This window comes from Anas platyrhynchos, chromosome 2 (assembly GCF_047663525.1).
Source record: "Anas platyrhynchos isolate ZD024472 breed Pekin duck chromosome 2, IASCAAS_PekinDuck_T2T, whole genome shotgun sequence".
In the NCBI taxonomy this organism is placed as follows: Eukaryota; Metazoa; Chordata; class Aves; order Anseriformes; family Anatidae; genus Anas; species Anas platyrhynchos.
In genome coordinates this window covers 156,546,861-156,570,889 of record NC_092588.1, presented here as the reverse complement: position 1 = coordinate 156,570,889, position 24,029 = coordinate 156,546,861, and the positions used below count along the sequence as shown (strand labels likewise).

General features: G+C 51.3%; 2 protein-coding genes and 1 long non-coding RNA gene across 5 annotated transcripts in view; 2 read left to right on the top strand and 1 right to left on the bottom strand.

The window, feature by feature from the left end:
• Positions 1-6,431, top strand: part of CCDC13 (coiled-coil domain containing 13) — a 33,114-nt gene extending 26,683 nt beyond the window's left edge. For all 3 annotated transcript variants that reach the window (XM_038173584.2, XM_038173586.2, XM_038173585.2), the window contains exons 15-16: positions 2,814-2,925; positions 3,467-6,431. In XM_038173584.2, the coding sequence (XP_038029512.1) occupies positions 2,814-2,925; positions 3,467-3,626 (272 nt within the window). In that variant the 3' untranslated portion in view covers positions 3,627-6,431. The remainder of the gene's footprint in view (positions 1-2,813; positions 2,926-3,466) is intronic.
• Positions 3,207-4,419, bottom strand: LOC140001646 (uncharacterized). Its single transcript, XR_011807136.1, has 2 exons — positions 4,287-4,419; positions 3,207-3,519 (listed from the first exon to the last, which is right to left on the bottom strand). It is a non-coding gene; the product is annotated as an uncharacterized lncRNA (long non-coding RNA).
• A 4,203-nt stretch (positions 6,432-10,634) lies between the features above and the next one.
• On the top strand, positions 10,635-22,455 carry HHATL (hedgehog acyltransferase like). The gene is made up of 11 exons (XM_038173587.2): positions 10,635-10,774; positions 11,082-11,149; positions 11,448-11,561; positions 11,690-11,884; positions 12,565-12,774; positions 15,175-15,346; positions 16,780-16,924; positions 17,281-17,316; positions 18,057-18,258; positions 19,477-19,618; positions 20,744-22,455. The coding sequence occupies exons 1-11, from the start codon at positions 10,669-10,671 to the stop codon at positions 20,863-20,865; spliced, it is 1,512 nt and encodes a 503-aa protein (XP_038029515.1). The 5' UTR covers positions 10,635-10,668; the 3' UTR covers positions 20,866-22,455.
• The last annotated feature ends 1,574 nt before the right edge of the window (positions 22,456-24,029 follow it).

Sequence of the window (24,029 nt, the reverse complement as noted above, 5' to 3'; positions counted from 1 at the left end):
GGTTCCCCAGTTTAAGCTGCTCAGGACCTCAGGTGAAGCACTGCCATTCACCCATCTGGAATACAGAGAACCAGGTATGCAGGAACAGGATGCAGAGGAGCTTTGTCCTGCAGGTATACTGAAAGATTGCTTAAAACCTACTTCTTTCCATAAAACATCCATCAATTCTGAACTTTTGTGTCCTTGACAAGGGCCCCAGCCAGCACTGACTTATTTCTTTTTCTGAAACCACTGATTTTTAGCGCTGCCTTACCTGTGTTAGCTGAGAGCCTGACACAGAAAAGGCACTGCAGAAAAACTTTGATCCTCGCAGAGACTTGCCCCACAAAACAGAGAGTTGCAGTTCAGTGACCAGCACGATGTTAGAAGAGTGCTCAGAAGCCAAGTGCTGCAGCCTGTGGGCTTTAGGATATGGGACATTCATCCCGGTGGAAGGGCAGTGCTGGGCCTTGCAGAAGTGGTATTGGGTGATATCACTTAGGATTCCCAGTAGGGTTTAGATGTAAGGCACTTTGGAGCTCTCAGCTCGTTTCTTCTGAGGAAGAAATTAGGATGTACGCGGGGTGAGGTAGTAGGCAGGTGGGAGTTTGGAGAATACAGCTATCAATCACAAGCTTTTTCCTCTGACTCCCTGCCTTAAATAGTACAGGGGCATTTTGGTGCTGTCTCCTAGAGGAGAATTTAGCTGGTATTTTGAGCTTAATCTTTTATACAACCTGGTAGTGCAAAGCTTTGATGTGCTATTCTGTTATTCTGCATGTGCCCAGCTTAGATTTCCCTCGCAACCTCAAATTGATGTAGTGATGAACTCGTCAGATTCCGAGCCATTTGGATCAAATTGTTGTAACAGTTTGGTAACTCACCTCTGAGAGACTGGCATTTCCTAGCTGGAGGAAGCAAATTGTTCCTACCACCACGACAGGTTCCTTCTAACTAAATACTTAGTTCATTAGCCTTGTCTGCTTGAGGACTAAAAGCAAATGTAGAAAAGGATTGGCAAGAAGACTAGCAAGAAGAAATCCTCTGAGAGGCTGTAAGATGAGTAGGTAACAGGCTCTTTCACTGCAGTTGTTTGAAGAGAGCCCAGCCCCTTGTAACGTGCCAAAATTCTCTGGAGTTTGTACAAGAAACAAGTCTAGAAATCTGTAATACATCCCTTCAGCAGAGCATGTAGGTTATCTAAATGCTTTCATGCCAGATAGTTGAGGAAATAAGAAGGAATGAAAGGCTTGAACATAAAATAGAGACTAGAGAAGCCACTAATTAACATAATATTTTCTTTTCTTTCTGAAAGTGCAAAATTGGAGAGAGCTGATCTAATTACTAATCTAATGTTTCTAGTCTCCTCAGTGCAAGGGAAGTAGATAATGATGCTGAGTAGTTAGAAACAACACAGTTGTGTTTTAATATTATTTGTGCTTTTTGTTTGTTTGTTTGTTTTTTTCTGTCTCATCCAAATTTTTAATTAGCAAAGAATAATCCCAGAGGAGAATGGGTAAGTAAAAGCAGGTTTTCCTCAGTCCTGTGGAACACAACATCGAGTTCAAAAGCATTTCTTTGTTATACAACATGACCTTTCTCCCCACGTGGTTTTGTCAGACTGTAGTTCTTTCTGACCAGGTTCTTTCATATATTCCACGTGAGGAGGATTTGATGTTTTATTAGCAAATTTACTTGAAGATATTTAGCGATATGTGGGTTTTTAATTTAGAAAAAATGTCTGACGTCTTTTAATTTAGAAAAAATACGTCAGCAATGTACTGAAATCACAACACGGGCACCATATAGCGACTGCAATGCGCAGTTGAATCACAAACATGATTCCTGCCACTGCTCTGGGTGTCAGGATGCTGAGTGCCCCCACTTGCCAGGAAGAAATACGTGAGTTGAAGCCAGCTCAAGCCCATTGTTCTCTTCAAGGTTTGGTGTGCTGGTTGATTTTTATATTCTGTGTTGGGCTGAGCCAGTACTTTCTGTGGATTTTTTTAGGGAAGGCTGTTTACATTTGCTCAACTGACAGAGCTGTTTATCTACAGCAAAGGCTACCCTCCAGTCCCCTTGGTGTTGAGATAAGTTCAGCTTCTCTCACGATAGCTGTGGTTGCTTCCTACGTTCTTTTTTGATCTTCGTGAGCACATCATCCATGCCTGTCCTCTCTGAGCCTTCTTCTGTTATAGGGATTCCTTGAGCAGTCACAGTGTTGACTCTCCAAGCCCAGTAGTAAAATTTGAGATATTTTCTTATAACCCTTTCTGTATAACCCTGGAAGAAGTTGTTGTGTCCATTTGAAATGGCGTGTTCTGAGAGAGCTTTATTCTGGAGAGCACTCTTGATTTACAGTCTCGGTTTGAAGGGCATATTTAATTGCTTTACTGAACTTAACCTACATTGTGTGTATGCTGAGGATCAAAAAGTGCTTTAAAAAATCTGTTTTAGAGTGTGCCACACATGTGCCTGGCATTCAGTAAGGAACAGTTGTCATAAGCTTGAATGAAATACAATGAGATAAAGGTTAAAATAATACTTTCTAACTGCTTCTGTCACCTGTTGTTTGGGACCCTTAAATATTTTGGATGGTCTTTTTTTACTTTTCTGTCCAGGTAAACATACACGTTACTACCTCATGTTTTACTTTTGCTAAAAGGAGATTAAGGTAAAATGTATATCCTATATATTTACACCATCTTTTTGGATATCCAGAGAACCGAGCAGATTCCCTAACATTTATTCACTATTTCCTGAGGTTTACTCGATGCCTCACCAAGTGAAAAAGATTGTTTTACTAAAGCTCCATTTTGTGATGAAATCTACAGGCCAAGCCAGTCACTCAAGACTCACCTTGAACATGAGTGATAGGAAGGAGCTCTCTGCAGCCCAGCTCTCCAGGCTGCCTCTGGAATCGCAGGTCGAGGAGCTGAGCACGAGGTACGTTCTCCCTTCCTCCACACTGTGTTACTGCCACATTTTTTCAATAACTCAATAATTCAGATTCATTGTTGTCCTCGTAGCAGTGCTGTCACCTGGACCGGCTCCTCAGAAAATAAAAAGCAGTAAATTGTACAAGTCACAGATCCTCTGGTTTGTTCTTGTCTATGTCCTTCTTACATAACTTTCCTAAAAATTACACCCAGAAATGTTAAGCCAGTGTTGAGCAGCACAAAACACTTGCAAGAAAGGCACCTTTTTCCTTTTTATTTTTCTTTCCCTAGCCATTGATTCCAAGCTATTAGTGAAAACAAAATTACAATTTTAAAGAAACATCTGAAAAGTATTTGGTCTTCTAATACCCTTTTCTATCTCAAAGAGAGAAGGAACAAGTGTTTATAAGTCTGCTCTTTCTCAAGCCTGTTATAAAATTACCAGAGAGCATGTGTTTCAGGGTTTTCTTCCCTGGAGCTGAAGCACTGTTCTAATTTGCTTTGAAGCTCCACAGCTCACATGAAAGTTGCCTTTTGTTTCCTCGTAGGCTCGTGATCCAGCTGGATGAGAACGAAGCTCTGAAGGCTGCTTTGGAGACTACTGTGAGAAAGAAAGAGGAAGACTTTAAACTCTACCAGGACACAATGGACCAAGTGAAGGATATCTTTCTACAGGCCATTTGGCAGCAGAAACAGGAGAAGAGTTAAGGAAGATACTCAGAGTCCTTTGGACTGCAGAGCAGGGAGAGAGAGAGCCCAGGCAGCGTGCCCACGGATTGAAATGCAGTGGAAGTGGAGTTTTGCAGCCTCTGATCATGTCGTGTCGTCAGCATTTGCAGGAGAGGATGAGAAATGGAAATTAAATACAAAAAGACTGAAGATTTTGCATGTCAGCGGATTCTGAGTTAGCAAGCAGCTGGCTCTCAGGCTGCACATGTCATAGTTCGGTGCACTTTAGGAAGCTGCACTTCTGCGGTGTGATTTTAGGCAAAACCTCCCTAGTTTCAAATGAATTTTCCTAGAGAGGGCTCAATACTCATTACGCTGCCGCTTTTATCAGCACATGAAGGAATTTGCTGTACACAAGATATGCCAGCCCCCTTCCAAAGCCATGCCAAGAACAAACTGAGTTCTTTGTGTATCTGCACACTGACACCTGCCCCTCTGGGGTTTTATGTAGTGCTTAAGTGCTGAGGGAGGGCGTTAGCCTGGTATATGAGTATCTGCAGGAGCATTTTGGGTGGTCTCTGTTGACAATCCCAGCTTATTTCTTTGCTTGAACGTACTGGCAGAGTTTTCTGAAGCTCAGTACAGTTTCCACTGGAAAGGAAAACTGGGCAGATTGCTCCCACAATCAGTAGGACTTACCTTAAATCGAGCTCACATGAAACTTGCCATCCAGCTTATCAGTTCCCAAATTTCTGGGTCTCTGCAGGCATGCATCAGGCAGATCTTGTTCTCATTAGGAAGAAAGGTTAGTGGAACACCAGCACGTTTTTCCTACAGTGGAGGAGGGACTTTTGGAGGTGCTGAAAACTCTCGCATCTCGCCCTTTTCTCTTGCAGCGCGGTGAGAACACCAAACGCAAGCTAATAAGGCATTAACATGCAGGCTGCCAGCAGAGAGCCAGCCCTGGGGACTGCAAGCAAAGGGAGAGCTAGTCATTTCGGAATAGAGCCGCTTTGTTTTTCAGATGAAAGTCTTTTGAAAGCACTCCTCTTTCTGCTTTGCTTTCTCTGCCCCATTGTGCGAGCACGAAGTTTGTCGGATTTCAGCCCCAACCAGCACAGGGTGGGGCTGGGGACGGGCAAAGCACCGCAGCATCGGGGTTGGGTTCTGACTCCGCTTGCAATGAGATAAGGCAGAGAGGGAGCGGAGCAGGAGTTACTCCAGATGTGGTCAGAGCCATGTGGTTCCTGTCTTTCTCCTGCTTAGGTCCGGAGCTGTCTCTTCAAACAGGTCACAGGTGATGGAGGTGATGGAGGCGAGATGCTCAGCACCCTGCCTGTGCTTTAGAGCCCTGCTCAAGCAGAGCAGAGCTGCCAGGTGCCTCTCTCGAACAAGCAGGACCAAAACTGCTCGCTGCCAGATGCCTCCTGCCAGGAACATTAGAGCAAAAGACATCCTGCAACCCACCAGGCACCTTTGGTACGTGGTAGCTGCTACACTCAGGCTGGCAGCTCGCAGCTGGACTCTGATTTCGCTTACACAGAAGTGTGAATCGATAATATTTCCCCGTAAGGACACCAGGGGAAAGCTGCCATCCTTCCCAACACCCCGTCAGCATCTGTCTCCTGTCCTTGTGCTGCAGCAGTGACGATCGTACCGCTCCCTAGCAAAATTCTTCCTGGGGTGGCTCTGAGGCAACCCAGGGAACTCAGAGAGAAACGGGAGTGCTGTATGGTACAGAACGCATATGGCTCGCTAGCACATGGTGCAAACTTCTTCACAAGTGCTGCAACACTTGTTTCTTTAAACATATGCTTGTTTGGGGTTGCACAGAAGCATTTTCTCCCTTTTTTTCAGTCACACACACAACCACAGGGTGCCTTGAAGAAGGAGGATACAGAAAGTCACAATGAAATGGCTTGTTTAGGGAGCCCATACCTGTAAGACCTGACTTTGAACTCGCTCTGTGCTGACTCTTGCAGCAACCAATTCCCGTTTTTCAAGGTATGAGTGCGAGTTCCTACCAGTGCACATGGTTCTGTCACTGAAGTTAAGAAGCCCACTCACATCTTCGAAGCAGCAGCCCTATTCCAGCTGGCTGCAGCGGCCCCACATCTCCCAACCCATCACCCAGAAGCCAAAACCAGTGAGAATATCGGTGTCACTCCCTGCAAAAACCCTTCCTGCTGGTCCCCAGCCACAGAATCTCCCCAGCAAGCTTGATGTGCTGCCTGAGCCACATTTCTTTTAGAGATGCAGCTGGGCTTGATCTGAAACCTCCAAAATCCCCTGCTTTCCTTGAAAGTTTCTCCTAGTGGGTAAGTGCCAGCCTGTGAGAATCCCCCTGCCTTCGTTCTCACTTGAATTTCTCTGGCTTCAGTTTGCAGCCAGCCGTTACGACGCCTTTCTCTGCTGGATAAAAGCAGCGTGAGTATCCAGCATCTTCTCTCCGGGACAGCCTTCATGCAGCATAAAGCCGTGTCACGGGTCGCTTTTTGCTAAGCTCTGAGTTTTTTCAGCCTCGTAGTTGATGGCAGGGGTGAGCTGGCGGTGACAACGCTCCGTGCTGCTGACGCAGGCTGGTGGCTGCAGTTAAGCTGCGAAGAACAGCCTCAGTTAATTCTGCTGCAGGTATTTGAGGCTGTGGATGCTCTCCGCTAGGATTCAGCCAGCTTTTAGCCAAAGAGCACGAATCCTCCAACCGCTCGGGCTGAGCCAAAGGTCATCTCCTGCCCCGGAGCTGGGCAGAGCACTTCCACGGAGCAGCCAGAAAGTGCCTGACGGATGCAGCCAGATTTTAAAAGCGCAGCTGAGCCGCCGGGAATAAAGCCCCATGACCTTTGATTAATTGTCAGCATTTTCCTCTCGGGCTGTCGCGAGCAAGCCTACCTACGGGCAGCGGGCATGGCAAGAGGGCAGCCTACGGAACCAGCTGGCCGCAACGTGAATTAAGTTGCATTAGCACGGTTAAATATAGACGGCATCGACACGCGCGAGCTCTCCGTGCCCTGGGCTCTGCTGGAGGATCAGCTGCTGGGTCGGAGCCGATCCCACTGTAACTGCTCCGATTTAGAGCCACGAATTTGGGCTGTGAGCGCTGCGTGCCCCACTCATCCAACCCTCGGGGCTTTTGCCTTTTGGGGGCTGGCTGGAAAAGCTCCAGAGCAGGGCGAGGTGTGAGGAGGAGACGTTTAAATCCTTTGCAGGGGGGAAATCAGGAGGAAGGGGCACTGCAGATTTGCCCACCCCTTCGGCAGCTTACAGCCAGCAGCTGCTACTGCCCTGCAAGCGGCGGGGCCATCGCCCCGTGCATGACCGATGAATGAGGGTCGGCTTTAAATGGAAAAACACCGTAGCAGAGCCCCTGGGCTCTAAATTAAGCCACCAAGGAGCCAAGAGGGGTGTTGGGTTTCTCCCCTCATCCTCTCCCCGCCGAGCCCAGCTTGCGAGCCGGCCGATCCCGCGGGACAGGGCGGCCCCGTGCAGCAAATGCCACCTCGATCCCCACGCGGCTCCCCTTACAGACCAAAGGCTCCAAATCCCATCTGCCGGCATGGGGAGAGCTCCTGGGGCTTAGAGCAGCTCGTTTGTCAGCAAGAATCGTTAGCTGGGCTTTCTGGGGAGAGAGAGAGGGGCTCCCAGTGAGAGGGGCTAAAGGTGGGGGGCTGAAGGGGATGTTGGGTTGGAAGGATGGATGGAGCCCCCCAAATTGCCTTCTCCCACACCATCCAAGCAGGGAGGTGCCTGCTGAGGTCCTGGTGTTGCAGCACGTTCCCGGCAGTGTATGTGCATGGGCAAACCCAAGGGGGTACCTCAGGTAGTATACAACAGCCACGTGGTTTATTATAACCCTTTTTCCTTCCAGTTCACCCCATAAAGAGCCGCTCCAGCTGAATCACCTAGGTGGGAAGAGACCTCCAAGATCTCCCCGTCCAACCTCTGACCTAACACTGCCAAGTCCTCCACTAACCCATATCACTCAGTTCAACATCTAAACATCTTTTAAAGACCTCCAGGGATGGTAACTCCACCACTTCCCTGGGCAGCCCATCCCAATGCCTCAAAACCCTTTTGGTAAAGAAGTTCTTCCTAACACCCAACCTACACCATGTTTGTGCCGTGCCTCACCGTGATGGAGCTGGGTGCCTTTCACTCAACCCCACCGCCTTCCTGCTTGCTGCCCTGGACACCGAAGAGGGCCACAGCCTCCAGCAACCTGCCAGACGTCAAAAAACATCATTAAAATCAGCTCGAGGCCATAAACAACCCTCAGCCATACAGCAGCAGTGCTGGGGCAATCAAACACAGAGGTGTCCCCCGTGCCGAGGAAGGCACGCTGGTCACATTAAAAATAAATCTTATTATATTAGAAATCAAGAGCATTTTTTTTTAATCCTAATTTTTTATACTCTCTATTAATTAAAACTAAATGATTTTTATCACCGCCGTTCCCAGAGCCTGGTGAAAAACTGCCGCACGGCCCAGCACCTCTGTCACACTTCTCGTCCAGCAAGCTCACAAATTACTCTGGGTAAAAATAATAAAAGGAAATAAAACGAAATAAAATGAAGTAAAAATAAAGTGAAATGAAAATAAAGTGAAATAAAAATAAAATAATAAAGTAAAATAAAATAATAAAGTAAAATAAAATAAAAAATAAAATAATAAATAAATAAATAAATAAAATAAAATAAAATAAAATAAATCATCAGCCACAAGCCCTCTGGATGTGAGTACACCACGTGTCTTGTACTGGGGAACGGGGAGCCCTGGGGACAGCAGATCAAGAAGCATTTGGGGACTGCTCTCATCCATGGTTTGTTTTTTTGGGTGGCCCTTTGGGGACCCAGGAGCTGGACTCGATGACCCTTGGGGGTCCCTTCCCACTCGGATATTTTATGGGGCCGTGCTCCTTCTTGCCCTCCACTGGGATAAAATCTGGGATCCACTCCCAGGAGCCCCCCAGACCCCCAACACACCCCAAAACAAGATCCCACGGACTCCCAGACTGTTGTCTCCGGATGAAGGCTGGGGCTCTTTGGGGTCCTCAGTGTCACCCCATGGGGGGCTCGGTGCTCGGGGAGCCTCCAGCAGGACAAGGAGCCCCTCAGCGAGGGGGGCCCATGCTGCAGTTCCTCTCTCTGCAGCCCACAACACGCCTCGACTCACCCCAAATCAGACAAGTTGTGGGGTTTTTCATAAAATCCCAACCCGTTTCTCTCCCCCAGGAGATGTTCAGGGACGTCAGCCCCAACATGAACTCCCCCAAAACCTCCCAGGACCTTGGCAGCAGGAGCCTGGCAGGAGACAACGGAGCTGGGCCTGCCTTGCCCTCGGCCGACCCCAAAATAACAGAGCCCACAACCCAACCCAGCCCCTCAACACCCCTCATTTCGGCTACAGATGCTGAAGAAGACCCCAAAAGGAGCTTTTCCAGAGGCATCACAACCTCCAGAGGAGCTCGGGGCCAATTCAACCGGGGAGGGCTTGCGCCGTTCACCTCCGTGCCTCGGTTTCCCCCTGTGCTCGCAGAGACCCGCGGGGCTTTGGGGTGTCTCCCCATACCCAAAACCCTTCAGGATTTGGGAGCAGAGCCCCAAACCTGGCTTGGGTTGCTTTTGGCAGCCAGCAGCGGGTCCTCTCCGGCAGCTGCCGGTGACAGACAGCTCCTGAACCAGCCCCTCTGCAGCGCTGCTCTAAAATAAAAATACCTCCCGCTGCCGCGCTCCACTCCCGGCCAAACTTCCTTCGGGGGCACACACCGGGGGGGGGGGGATTGGAGACCCCAAAAGACACCCAACCGAGCTGAGAGATGCTCTAGGGGAAGCCAAGGGCCCCCAAAGCTTTGCCTTGATTTTTTTTAATTTTTCCCCCCCCTTCCACCTCACTTTTTACCCTTTGGTGTGTCCCCCCCCCCACCCAAGCCCTGAGGTCGCGGTGCGGGACGCTGGACCCCCCCCATTCCCCGGGGCTCAAGGTCAGTAATGGGGAGGGACATGGGGCTGGAGGAGGGGGGGGGGGGAAAGGCCAAGCTTTTGGGGTGGTCCCTGCTGTGGGAAGGGGGTGAGGATGCTGCGGGCCCCCATGGGTGCCCCCCCTGAAGCAGCTGGGGGGGGGGGAAGCTGCGCTCTGGCTGCAAGAACTGACCTTGTGTCCCCCCCCCGCAAAGTACATAAATAAACAAGCAAAAAAAAAAAAAAAAAAGCCTTGGAAAGCGTGGCAAAGGGATAAAAACCACAAAAGCCCTTTAAAGCCGCATCCCCCAGCGCCCCCCCCCTCCTCCCCGCTGCAGGGGACTGCAGAGCGGTGGCAGCTTGGCTTCACCCCCCCCCCTCTTTGGGCCCCCCCTTTCCAAGCGGCCGAAAGCACGACCCCAAATTCTCTAGCAGGGTTCCCAATGAGGATGGGGGAGCAGAAGGGCACCCGACTGTTTTTTTTCTTTCTTTAAGCCAGCAGCAGCTTACAGGGGATGGCAGCGGGGGGGGTGGCAGCACCCAGGTGGTGGGGACAGGTCCCTGTCCCCCCCCCCTTCCATCTGCCCCAGCCCCTAAAGGATGATTTTGGCAGCTGCCGACCCTCAGGAGCTGCTGAGCTGTCGTGGGAAAGCATTGCCAGTGCCTGGGTTAATTAGCACTGAAGGGAGTAATTAGCCCAGGGCTTTAGGAGCCCCCCCCTTGCCCCTCATTGATAATTGGGAATGGGAGCATCTCACCGTGGCCCCTCCGGGTGGGCATTTTGTGCCTGATCCTGGGGGAAAACGAGAGAAATTTGGCTTGATGCTGGACGTGCCCCATCATGGGGGGGTCTGTAGCATCTCCAGGCATGGGGATGGACACGACTTGCTGGAAAGAGCCCAAATCCTTGCTTCTGGGGGGGTTTTGTGGTGTGGCATCCTCATCCCCTACACCTGAGCTGCCCCCAGGTGTTGCCATTTGCTCCTTCTCCTCTCCTACCAGCCCAGAGCAGGGACCAGCAGCGAGTCAGGGCTCTGGAGGGGTGGGAGGGCAGCTTTTAGTCCTTCTCTTTCCCTTCTTTCCCAGGTCTGGACCCCCTGCACCAACCGGGGCCGTAACCCATCGCCATGGGGGTGAAAACCACGCTCCCCAGCTACGAGCTGGGGTTTTACGCCCTGGCCGTGACCTGTGCCGTGCTGTACAGCGGCAGCGGCATCTTCGAGGCATCCAGAGGTAACGTCCCCCCCGTTGTGGGGGTCTCTCATTGCTGGCAGCATCGCCACGGGTTTAATTTTTGTGCCTAACAGCTTGGGGAGCCTTTGGATTGGATCCAAAAGGGTGGAAAAAAGCTGGGTGGAAGTGGTTGAATTTCCCAATTCTTGGCTGTCCGTGGGACATGGGCGCTTTCAGGAGGGGGCTGCCGGTGTTGGAGCCCCGTTTGCTCATCCACGTGGTGAGGAAGGCTCCTTGCCTTGCCGAAAAACCTCCCGCTTCTCTCCTCAGAACCGTCCCTCTCCCTATGCCTCTTGTTTTTTTGCAGACAGCGCAAACAGAAAGGCTTTTCGGGACGGCATCAAGCCGGGCTGGCACTACTTCGGCAGGAAGATGGTAAGCAAAGAAAGGATCCAGCCATCCCAGCTGGCCACTGGAAAAGCAGAGCTGTTTTTTTTCTGCTCCTGACACTGGGAGAGCCCCTGTGTGTTTGCTTTTTCTCCCTAAATAATGCGGTGGATGTAGTCAGGAAATATTAGCCCTGCGGCACCGATGCCCTGCTTTGTGCGCTCCGAGACGAGCCAGGTCTGCACGCCTTCAACACCAAGCCAAAGTGCTCGGGAGCCCCGGGGTGGGACATGGGGAAAAGGCTAGGATGTTTTTATGGTTTCCTCTTGAAACAATGCTCCCGCAGGACGCGGCCGATTTCGAGTGGGTGATGTGGTTCACCTCGTTCCGCAACGTTATCATCTTCGCCCTCTCGGGGCACGTCCTCTTCGCCAAGATCTGCTCCATGACGGTGCCGCAGGTGAGCCGGGGATGTAAAGCCCCTCGGGGGGCCCTGGGATCCCCCGGGGAGTTTTGGGGAGAGGCTGCAGGTTGGCAGGGAGAGAAGGGGATGGAGAATTCACCAAGCTGATGGCTCTCTGCTCGCAGCACCGGGCCGTGGTGTACATGCTCTACGGGGTCCTGGCCGTGCTGGGTAGCATGGGGCTCGTCTACCTGATGATCGTCCTCTCCCACTGCCTCGTCCTCTACTCCGTCGCCCTGGCCAAGCAGAAGTGGCTCTGTTTCGTGGCCGGGCTCTGCTGCCTCGCCTCCTTCAAGCTGGAGCCCTTCAGCTCCTGGCAGGTAGGTGCTGAGCCACCCCTCTGCCTCGTTTCCAGCCCGCCCGTGTCCCTCTCCTTGGGTTTAGCTCCTGGGCTGTGCCCAAACCCGGGGGAGAAGCAGAGCTCGGGACGCCTGGGTCCTCCTTGCTGTTTAGATGACAATTTGCCAGCTGCCCCCAGGTAAGCCACGTTCCTGCCTCAGTTTCCCCTCCTGTAACATGGTGCTAGGGTGGGTTTGGTGATGTCCAGGACGGCCCCTTGGTCTGCCCAATTGAGGACTTTCCCTCATGGGTGGAGAGAAGCCCAGCAAGAACCTTGTAAGGCCCTTCAGTCCTTCTGAAAATGTGTTCCCACCTCCCAAAATGTGTTCCCACCTCTCCATCCACCTCCCGCTGCCTCTCCTCCATCTGGAGGGCTCTGTCCCCAGGATAAAGGTGACGTTCCCATCCCAACACAAAGCCTACATGGCTCACAGCCTCTTGGTGAGGACGTGGCCGAGGGGATCTACCACCTCCCACCTCCTTGGGATGCAGGAGGCAACGGCAACGGGGCACTGGCTTTCTCCTGCCGGTGGCAGGTGTCACTGCCTGCTGGTGCCAGAGGGTAATTAGTGGTAATTAGAGCGCGGATATCTTCTGCGAGGCGAGGGAGCACAGCAGTGGCACCACGTTCCTTGGTGGTAACTCTTCGTTTCTCGTCCAGAGCGGGTTTGTAACGGGAGCTTTTGATCTTCAAGATGTCCTCTTCTACGGAGGCTGCGGCTTCACCATCATGCGCTGCATGAGCTTCGCGCTCGAGAGCTGCGAGAGGAAGGAGGGCATCTACTCCATCTTCGACCTCCTCAAGTACAACTTCTACCTCCCCTTCTTCTTCTTCGGGCCCGTCATGACGTTTGACCAGTTCCATGCCCAGGTGAGCGTCCCCAGGGACCTCTCCCTTGTCTCTTTGTTCGGGTTTAATGCCCTCAGGAGGGCTCAGCTCACGTTTTTGCTCGCTGGGGACTTGCTCTGATGGTGGCTTGGTGTGCTTGTGTCCTTGATGTCCTGTTGTGCAATGCCAGGAGGCCACGGTGCCCATCTCTGGGACCTCTGCTTGCTGCTGGCTGGGACAGCAAAGGCAGTCGCACACCTCCACCCGCCTGGTCTGCCCAAGGAGCATGAATTTCCAGGGATGGTCTGTGTGTGTGTGCCTTAAGATGAGGTTCTTTCTCTAGAAATCAATGAGGTTGGGCAGAAGGCTGTGTTTTGGCTTCCTCCGATCCACGTGAAACATCCCGCGGCCCCAAATCTTTTCACATGTTGCAGGCAGCCAAGGGGGCTTTTCCAAAGGGCAGACCCCAAAGAACAGAACCAAGCACCTGCTCCTCCAGTCCCTGCATCCTCTTACACCAAAGATCCCTCGGGTCTAGCAGGATCCCTTTAGAAGGGTTCGTGTTTGACCCTGAGGACCACAGGGACTTTCTCCAGATCAGCTCGGGTGCCCCCCATAAGGGATGCTCACAGTGCACCGAGCTCCCAGCAGCAGGGACGGCCGGGATCTTCTCCCCATCCCCCTGGCAGAAGCATTTGGGGCACCCACCACCTCATCCTAAGGCTTTACCTTTCCAGTCGTGCATTATATGTCGGGCTGAAGTCCAAGCACCCACGGCTCCTGCAGCCCCACTGCCCAAGCCCCCTGAAGGGGCTGTGACCCCCTGCCCCTTTTACACAGTCCCAAACCAGGACGTTTGTAGCCACTTCATCAGGAATCACGTCCTCTGCTGCGTAAAACCCTGTCCCCAAAGGCACAAGGAACAAGACCCCAAACCCTTTCCCACCCCTTAGGACCTGTCTTGGCCTGGCCACCACTGCCACCTCCTGGCTAAATGCCCCCCTGCACTGCTGGACCTGCAGCTCGCTGCCGAGGTTCATTCCTAATCCCCCTAAAAGCAATTATAGGGGCAGGGGGATCGAGTCCCTTCCCCAGGCTGCCATTTAAGGCCCAGTTAGGGGCTGGCTCTGGCTCCTTGGCTCCTGCTGCTGCTGAATTGTGGTGGGTCCCTTGTGCTTTGCACCCACGTGTGGTGGGAGCCCACCTGCACCAGGGCTTGGCCAGTCCCACCCAGGATGGAGAAGCTCTTCTTTAGTGGGGTTAGGAGAAGAAATTCACTTCTGGAGGGGTGGAGATGTGGGGGACAGAGCCCCAGTCCCAAGGGGATGGTGGCAGAGGGCTGCCACCCCGCACAGATGTGAGGATGGGTGGGAGCCACGTGTCCTCTCCTGGCTTCTCCCCTGCCTCAGGGTTTAGTGTCCTCTTTGTCTCCGCAAAGCACTCGGCATCCAGCAGACCCAAGCAAATCTGGCAAAGGCTTTAATTCTCAGGAATCATCTGGTTTGACGGCAGGGCTGGTGCGGCAGCCTGCAGATTACTTGGAGAGAGCTCTTACCTCTTGCAGGGCATAAAGGGAAAGCAATAAACATAAGAGGATTTGGAATACAGCAGCAATTTTTTTTCCAGCGACGTGGGGAAGCGAGGCCATCAGCCTGCCCAGTGTAATCCTAAAAGCTCTCGCTCTGGTGATGTTTGTGTTACAACGTCCAGAGGAATGACAGCTCCTGGAGGCAAAGCCCAGCTCATACTTGCAAAGGGCACAGCAGAGAGGAAAACCCCATTGATCCGGTCCCAGCCCACTGGGATGGCCCCTCGAGCAGCTGTCCCTCTCGTTTATACCAGATGTCTGCAGCAAAAGCTCCAGGGACCATCAGCCATCCTCCTCCCAAATGACCCCAAGCAGACACGTCCACCTGTCCCGGGCAGGGCGTTCAGCTGGGACTCCAGCCCTGCTCCCAACCCCTCCGGGGCATGCAGATGTCTTTTCTTGTAGGCTCTGGCATCCCGTGGATGGGGCTGGGTAGGAACATTTGCTTGCCCTTAGTGACCCGTGCAAAGACCACCCTAAAGCTGGCTTCCTGGGCACGTCCCAAGCCCCAGTTCCCTGGTTGGTGTGGTTTTCAGCTCAAATCCCTATGATGCAGCCCGACCTGTCACTGCCATGGTGACAGGAGCTCCCCAAGAGGCGTTCTGCCATGCTCAGCACCCTCATGGGGTTGTTGGAGGGATGCTCTGGGTGGGATGTGTCCCACATCCCTGTGGGTGTGCTGGCCTGAGCTAGTCACTTGGATCCTCTATCAACGGAGGTTTGGGTGGTGCAATCCATGGTGGGGTTCCTAAAGGAGGGCGTTGAGACCCTGTTTGGACCTCGGATGTTTCTCCAGATGGAGGAACCCACTGCCCATCCTCAGCTCAGCCTCTTCCTGCTTTGCCGCCTGGCAGGTGAGCACCCGGGAGCTGAGGCGCAAAGACGACGAGATGAGGAATATTCGGGTCCATGCCCTCCTCCACGTGGGGGCCGTCATCGCTGTGGACATCTTCTTCCACTTCTTCTACATCCTCACCCTCCCTTCGGACCTGAAGTTCGTGAACCGCCTCTCGGACTGGTCCCTGGGTGAGTGGCCATGCGGGGATTTAAGAGGCTGAGCACCACACCAGTCCTGTTGCCTTCATGTGGGCTGAAAGGGAGCTCAGCACCCCAAAAAAATCAGCCCCACAGAGGCACAGCGGGCACCTTAGATGCCCATTGGTGGGTGCCCATTCTGGGTACCAAAGCATGGTGTTTGAGAGCCTCCAAAATGACCCCAGAGCTGGGGCGTGGGCTGTAGCCTTCAGCTACCTAACGGGGCTGTTGGTGGACTGTTCTTGGAGGCAGCACAGAATAAGCACAACACAACACAAAACAGATTATGGGTGCCTCTAAGGATTATTTTTTGCACAGAGCAGCCAAACACTGCAATAGGGGCCCAGATTCTCCCAAAGAGCTGGAGATGTTCAACGTTTAAATGGACAAGGTCCAGGAAAATCTGATCTCCGTTCAAAGCTGGCTGTGCTCTTTCAGGGCTGGATTAGGGACTTCCAGAAGCCAAACTTCTGGGATGGGTAGCATGCCAGCGTTCAGTGGACAGCTGGACGGAGGATTTGAGTTGCCCAAATAGATGTCCAGGGGCAGCAGATGAGATGTCATAGGGTTTGTGACAGCCACGTAGGGCTAGCAGGGACTGGAGGAGCCTGATGTCTCTCCAGAGTGGCAGCTGGAGGCCAGGGGGAAGTCCTAATGCAGCTCAAATGGCAGTGGCATTGATTTAGGGTGTCCTAAGGGACCTAGATAACCTGATCAAGGATGTGTTACACCAGGGGAGCTTATCAGATCTGTGGGCTCCATGTACTACGTCTACCAGATCTGCCTTGTCCACAGGGGGAGCTCAGGCACGGCCCACACTGAAGCCCTGTGGCTTTTTTAATCTGTGAGCTGAATCCCACCCAGATGGGGAATTTTAGCTTCTGCCGCATGGGAATTTGAATTCTTTGGTGTTTGTTCCTGCAGGGATCATTTCACGGTGTCAGACACCTCTCCAGGACAGAGATTCTGGCCCTAGCTCTTCTCTACCATCTGTGTTACATCTACAGCCACAAGGAGCTGGGCTGGGTGTATTTCAAACTAGAAGTGTAGATAAAACCCTTAGAGATCAGGGTTGAGAACTGTGTTGAGTTTGTCATAGGTTAAGCCTTACAGGGGAAGAAAGTTCTTGTGGTGGAAGAAATAAGATCTGCATTTCTGACTATCAAACCAAGAAACACTTTGCTCCCTAATACCCCAAGAAGATGTTGTCCTATGGTTCCAGCTTCTTAAAAAGCTACTTAATTTCAAGAGCTTTGAAGAGTTCTTTGGGCTTTGTTGGTTCCAGAGATCATCAGACTGTCCCCTCAATGGCATGTTTGTTGCAGTAGACCACGCAGTCCCACAGGACATGATGTCCCCCAAAGCCCTGAAGGCGATAGGTCCCGTGTTCCTCTTCACCTGCTTGACTCCTCTTTTTACTCCAGCTGGCCTGGCCTACTCCAATTTGGTCTACGACTGGGTGAAAGCTGCCGTTATGTTTGGGGTCACCAACACCATTGCCAGACTGGACCACTTGGACCCTCCCCAGCCCCCCAAATGCATCACCATGCTCTACGTCTTTGCAGAAACGTGAGTACCCTGTGGGCATCACTGAGGAGAGGCAGCGTGTCTGACCTGAATAAAATGTGTGTGGGGATGAGGAGGTCTGAGCTATGCTTCTGAGCAGCTGGCCTCCTCTTGACCCATCTATACTGAACCTAAATTCTAGACCTGGCCATAGCCCAAGGAGATATTTTTGGGCAGGGAGCAATGGGTAAGGAGGGAGGTGAGTGGGACCTGTGCAAGGAAGGAGCATGGAGAACAGCTTGAATGAGTTTTGAGGTGGGCCTTGCTGTGGGACCAGGCACCTTCTCTGGATGACTGCTGGATGGAGAGGTGTCATTGCCCCATGTGTTTTAACAAGCTTTTTATCATCTGTATTTTAGGCATTTTGACAGAGGGATTAATGACTGGTTATGCAAGTAAGTGTCTAATCAATGTCTCTACTCTAGTTTGGGGTCTTCTCTTTTATCACACAGCAACAAAGCATTAAATACAGTTCATCCCAAAGCTGAGGTGTCCTCTCTTCTGGCTGAATCCCACTAGGGAATGGAGTCAGATTTGCTGTGTTTATTCAAAAGACCATTTAATTAATCATAACAAAGTATAACAGCCCACCCATAGCTGGGAATAAGAGTTCCCTCCAAGAAAACTCTTAGTCTGATGGGTTTTGTGTTCCACCAGAGGAAGAGGCAGATTCATATTTCACTGGGAAGAAAGGGGAATTGAGTCCAAGTCTTACATATCCTGTGTAAGAAGGGTGGCCTGATCTCCATGTACATATCCCTCAGCCCTTCAACTCTCTTCAGCCATCAGGACAAACCAGCAAACCTGTGCGGAAAGTGGTGGCTGCACTGTGCTCCAATGCTGCATCCCAGCAAGTCTAAGACATGAATCCCCACATTTTATCAAATTTTACCTGCAGGAGTTGGGGAAAGGTGGTATTTTTTCCTTAAAGAGCTATAGTTTTGTGAGGACTGTGAGCCATGAGTAGGTGGACTGCAGCAAAATCAATTTATTGCTAGAATGCCTCATCCAAAACGTCCCTCCTTTCTCACTGGGGCACTTTAGGCCTGTCTGTGTGGAGCTTGTGGTGGGCAAACATGGGAGAAGGAACTTTCCTTGACTACAAGGAGCACGAACCACTTTTGTTGGCCATTAGGTACGTGTATGACCACATTGGAGAGAACCACGACAACATCATCAAGGAGCTCATCGCCACCATCGCCACGTTCGCCGTCACCACCCTGTGGTTGGGACCCTGTGAGATCGTCTACATCTGGTCTGTCTTCAACTGTTTCGGCCTCAACTTCGAGCTCTGGGTGCAGAAGTTCTTCCAGTGGGAGCCCTTCGCCAAGCTCGAGGTGAGGAGCTGGGCTACGAGCAGGTACTCCTACAGAATTTATCCACCCTGTGATCAGATACCCAGCTGAGCAAAGGAAGGACAGTCCTGATGCTCCTTACCCAGTCCCTATGCTGCTTTATGGGAAATTTAGGCTGAATGTGGAGCTTTCAAAAAGGGGGGGGAAAAAAAGTCCAAGAGAACCAGGGCTGCAGCCCCGACAAGGCGCCGAAGTAGCACAGATGGATTCAAAATCTGAGGTGTGTCCACCGGGAAATGTTTATACATTTCCATATGGAAATCATTTGTTCTTCTTGTTCTGCAAAACATTTTGGCGTTCTGAGAGCTTTTGATCTGACTTCCGATAAAAGTAAATGTTTAGGTATCAGAATGAATTATTTTCCAACCGCTCCAAAGCTTAGTGCCCCGTTTTTGTTTGGGATCAAGGTGCCTCAGAGACGTATTTGGAGAGAAGTCCATTCTGGAAACAATTCCGTTGTTTATTTGCTTTGCCCAGCCCAAAGTCTGGAGGTCCTAAACTGATTGAGTAAAGACCCCGTTTGACTCAAAACTTCGCAGAGCAAGCCTCCTGTTTGCTCTCCTCGTTGAACTTCTAATCAGATTATAGCACTCCCAGGCAGTGAAATCTCCTTCCCTGCGGCACCACAGCTCTCAGCGCTAAGTGGCCTGGGGATTCATCACGCTCTTTGAAGCTTGCTATAAACCATTTCCCTGCTCCACTCCGAGCAGCTGCTCCTGAGGATTTTATGTGCCAGTGACAATTTCACTCTGCTGCTGTCACTACTTTTCAGCTTTTTTTTTTCCCTTTAATTCCTAAGAAACAATTTCTACCGGGAGCTGGGAGTGATTTGCACATAGGGCTAATAATAATCCTGGCGAATAACAGCGTTCATCTGCCTTGCAGAAAGGCTTACCCAGGGCAAGAAATGAAGAAAGGAGTACTCAGGCATTACAATCAGCGTGAAGCCATGTGTAACATCTTGCCCCTTTTGAGGACAGAGGGCTTCAAAATGCTGGCCTAGGGTGCCAAATGCTTCTGCGTCCAGCAGCAGAACAGAAGTTTACCTTCTTTTTGTTCCTCCATCCCACAGATACTAAAGGCTGCCCTAATTTTTGCCTACCCCTCTGAGATCCTGGATGGAGCCTGGCTGGAGCTGGACCAGCAACCCTTCCTTACAGCCCCGTTTCCCCTCACTCTCTGCTCCTCTCCCCTGTCTAGGCCAAGATGTCAGCAGCCATGTCTCGGCGGATTAGGGCGGCTTTTGGGGCGGTGAATTTCTGGGCCATCGTCCTCTACAACATCCTGGCCCTCAACAGCCTGGAGTTCGCACAGCTGGTCACCAAGAGACTGCTCCTGACAGGTGAGGTGCCACTGGCCTTCCCCTTCAAGGGACCCTTGTCTTGGTGGGGGGACACTGGGAGGGGAGCTGAGGTCTGGAGCTTCCAAGTCCTCTTGCCTCCAAAGTGGTATGGCCACTGACTTGTTATATGTGTGCTCACAACCTTCATAATTCTTGTGGAAAATGTACCGGGAATGGTTTTCTGAGCTCCCACCCTTCCCATGAGCTCTCCAGGATATGAGCTGCCTCCCAGGTATGTTTGTACATCTCCTTGCACAGCCTGAGGCTGTGATTTTGACCCCTTGGAGCAACACAGGCTCCTAATGAACGGAATTATCTGGACATTTCTTACCAGTAGATGCTGGGACTATTTTGAAGTCATCTCAAGCAACTCACAGTATAAATAGCCACCTGGAATCCGTGTCCTCCTCCCTCTCAGGGTCAGGGCTGGCGTAGGAAATGGATAATGTGACGCTCTGGGCTCGCTGTGCCAGGAGTGCCTGCCCGCTGAGCTAGCTGGCTTTTGCTGGTCGCATTATTCATTTCAGAGGTCCTGTTTTAGCAGGTACAAAGCCTGTGTCTCCCCTCTGCTGTGGATACCAGGCTCGTCACAAATGCCCTCAGGCCCTGAGAGTGGAAGGAGAGCTCCCAGCTCTTGGTCACTTACCCAGGTGACAAAAACCCTGGGCACACAATGTGTCCGCGTCAGGTATGAGACACGGCTGGGGTTGTTCCTCAGCGTCAGCAGGGCCTAAAGCTTCCAGCAGGTCACAGTGCTGGACAAGGATGGGTGTGGGCAGGTTGAATTGGACACAAAGTCAACCACCGAGTCTGAACTCGAGGGGCAGAAGCAGGTTTGGGGGTCAGGGGATGCTCAACGAAAAGCTCCAGCATGTTCCTGCAGTGTTAACCGTGGTCTAGGGTGCCTTGAAGAAGTTCAGGCACTTCTTCATCTGAAGTCTGCCCCTGGGGATTGCTCTCCTCCATCATTGAAGCTGTAGGGCTGGATCTATAAAGGAAAATAGTGCTGGCCACGAGCCTGTGGGATGTCCCAAACCCACCTGAGAGGCAGAAGTGCTGGAGAAAAGCTGGCCCCATTAGGCGAGATGCCACACCGAGGTGACCGTGTCTCCCTCCGCCTTCCAGGTTTCCCCGTCAGCACCCTGTCCATCTGGTTCATCACCTACTGCGGAGTGCAGCTGATCAAAGAGCGCGAACGCATCCTGGCCATCGATGAGGAGAAGGGTGACAAAGCCAAGGCAGAGTAGAGAGGACACCGCTGGGCTTGTCCCAGAGCAACTCCCCTCGGACCACCGCTGCCAGGCCAGCCCCTGGCGGGGGCTCTCCACGCACTCCTGGCGTTCAGACTGCTGTAGCTCACCCCTCTAGAAGTCACCTGGAAGGCACAGGTCACCCCCATGCTGCAGGGAAGATTTTCTGTGACACAATGGGCATTTGACAGGCTTCCCATGTGTGGCAGACTGCTGAGGTAGGCTCCCGAGACATTTCTTTAGGTACCCATCATTTTTCTGACCCTCTGACATTATACAAGCCTAGAGATTTCACCCCATGCTTCCCACCACACCTTGTCCACCAGCATTCAGCTCTCCCACGGGACCTGTAGCCCATATCTCCCAGAAGAGGCTATCCAGGTCCCGCAGCTGGAGGTTTTAGGGTGGGCCAGATGCAGCTCTGAGAAGGGGATTAGCTGGTGATGAGCCTGTGCTGAGCAGACCATGCCAGGTCACTTCCCGTCCAAGCATCACACATTTCTTCCACTACAACAAATGGTCACCATGCACTGTGAAGTGCTCAACGCCTGTGGCTGTTCATTAAGGACTTGTGAAATGGCTCAGCACGGTATATACCCACCGAGAGGCTAATAAATAAATAGAACAGCCTTTATAGCAAAGGGGAGGACCAGGAACTGCACGCTGAAGAATAATTATCTTCCTGCCCCTGTCACCGGTGCAGAGTGATGTCTGTTGTGATCTAAAATCACGTCCCTTCACTCCTAAATGTCTTGAAAAATGATTTAATGCCAACCCTAGGTGTGGTTAATGACAGTGCAGGAGGCATTTCTGCTTCGTGTACTGATCACCTGTGGAACGGGCATGCCAAAGAAACGCAGCACCCAACTCACAGCCGCTCAGTCCCCAGACCCCGACTCTGACCCAAAAGGCTCCTCACCATGGTTGTGAGATCTGTGTGGCCACCACGGCCATCTCTCTGTGATATATGCCCTGGGACTCAAACCAAATGCCACTCACATTTTTTTGCATGCCATGGACAAAGGTTCAAGCTCACATTCCTGCCCATGGCCAAGGACAAGAGGACTCTGCAGCCTGCTCTTGCTCATCTCCAGCAGCCAGCCCTTTGCTCAACTGACTTTGGTGCACGCATCCAAAGCCTGTGTGGCTAAAGGAGCACACACATCTGTATAACCAAAGGAGAAAGATGCTGAATGAAGGGCAACGATTTGGGGCTGGGTGGTGGAGGGAAAGTGCCTGATAGCCTCCTAGGAGAAGTAGACTTTGGGACACTGCATAGGGAGTGCATTGAATGTGGAACACGGTGCCTTGGGGAAGAGGTGAGTTTATAACTCAAAATAGTTCCAGCTCTCTTGCAGTTTACAGTTGCTTTCAGTGGCCTTATGTCTGAATTATGTCAGTGTTTGGTGAGTGTGGGATCTGGACCACTTTGCAACCATGGGTTGAGATGCTTGGTGCTGGTGTGTTCTGGCTTCTCTGTGGATGAAACGGGAATGGTTCTTCGCCAGCCTTCAGCTCTGCCAAAGTAATTTATGAAGTCCCTGATAAATGTCATTTATTTATGTAGTAAATAATTGTTGGACGTTTCTGCTGCCTGCCACTCATCAATGGTATATTGCTGTGATGCCAGTGAAACCCTGGGCAACGCGCTACTGTCGGAGCTGGGAGACACAAGGGTATGTCTGCAAGGCCTCACCTTCTGCCTCCACTTTTGACACATCAGACATTGCTGATATTAATGCCTTAATGCCATCACCAAATTGGAGCCAGTGAGGTTTGGCTGTAGCTACATTCATATTTTGAATCTGGTTCCATGTTGGTAAAATATCACTAGTCTACTGCTGTAAAACCGGCATCTGTGTAGCTTTTGGGGCAGAAGTCTTGCTGGTTTTCTTTCTGGGAGCCCAGTCCAAAATGCTGGAAGTACAGGGAGGTATTGTACTTTGTGGCACTTCCAGTCACATCCCTAAAACCTCTTCAGTTGCCTTTTTAAAGAGAGGTCTACTGCTGGACCTTTAGTAGATGTTTCTTAGCCTCTCCATCATCTCACATTTACTCTCTACCACCAAAGCAGCTATGATATGATGTGCCTCCTCCCAGGGTAAAGTTCAGTTCTTCTCCTCCGTACGGGTGTCCTCACACAGCTCAAGCCACCACCCTGAGCTGCAGAGAATAAGGGCTCTGCCTCTGCAGGTGTCCCTGGCTGCACGGGAGGAGAAGTAGAGTCACCCAGCTCCTGGTGCTGGAATGACTCACAAAGCAAAACTCAGTGACTCTGCACTGCTCTCCTGACTTGGATAATCTGGGGGAGAAAATAACCCATTCACTAAGGATCTAAATTTACCCAGCAGCTGCATCTAATGGAGCTGTCAGGAGGAGCTAATCTTAGACACCGAGCAAGCAATCTGTTAGAGAAACAGTACATGGGAGAACTTGGGCTTTGTATCTGTTTGCCTGAAGACATCCCCTTAGTTATCAATGTCATTAGAAGTTCAGGAAATCTTGTGGGCCAGAATTGCCAAAGTGGTGCTGTCGCAGCCATGTCTCGCTGCTCAGCCTTGTGCAGAGTCCCTCAGCCTCAGCGTAGTCCTCTGTGGAATGGGTTTTATCAACTGCCCATCTCCCTCCGGGAAAGAATCTCACCTGATCTCATTATTACTTGACTGTGATAGCAAAACTCACCTGGAAGCCAAAACAACAAAACAAAACAAAAATTATTGCAACTTCAAATCCAAATTCATAATCCTACACTAGACACTTTCATGTTACGCCCAGCATGGCTGTAGATCCTGCATTCAACTTTCTTGTTCTAAAATTTTGTACGGGAGGGAATGATCCTGCTTGGATGGGGAATGGATCCCCTTAGGATGCTTTCCATTCATTCTCACTCACTCCCATGCCTGGGTGGGGGACTATTGTCCGCTTGGAGACAATGACTTAGTCCATTGGTCATCAGGTATCATTTGCTGTAGTCCCATTAGACCAGGGTCAGTTAGCTGAAAGCTATCTCAGAGTAGCCCACCTCTGTTCAGGGCTGTGTTGCCTATTCTACAGCAGTCAGCACTGTTTGGAGGGTTCCCTGGGGTGCTGAGATAGTCAATTCACGTGCACAGAGATTGCCAAATTGTAACAACGATCACTGCTTGCTCTAATCACATCTA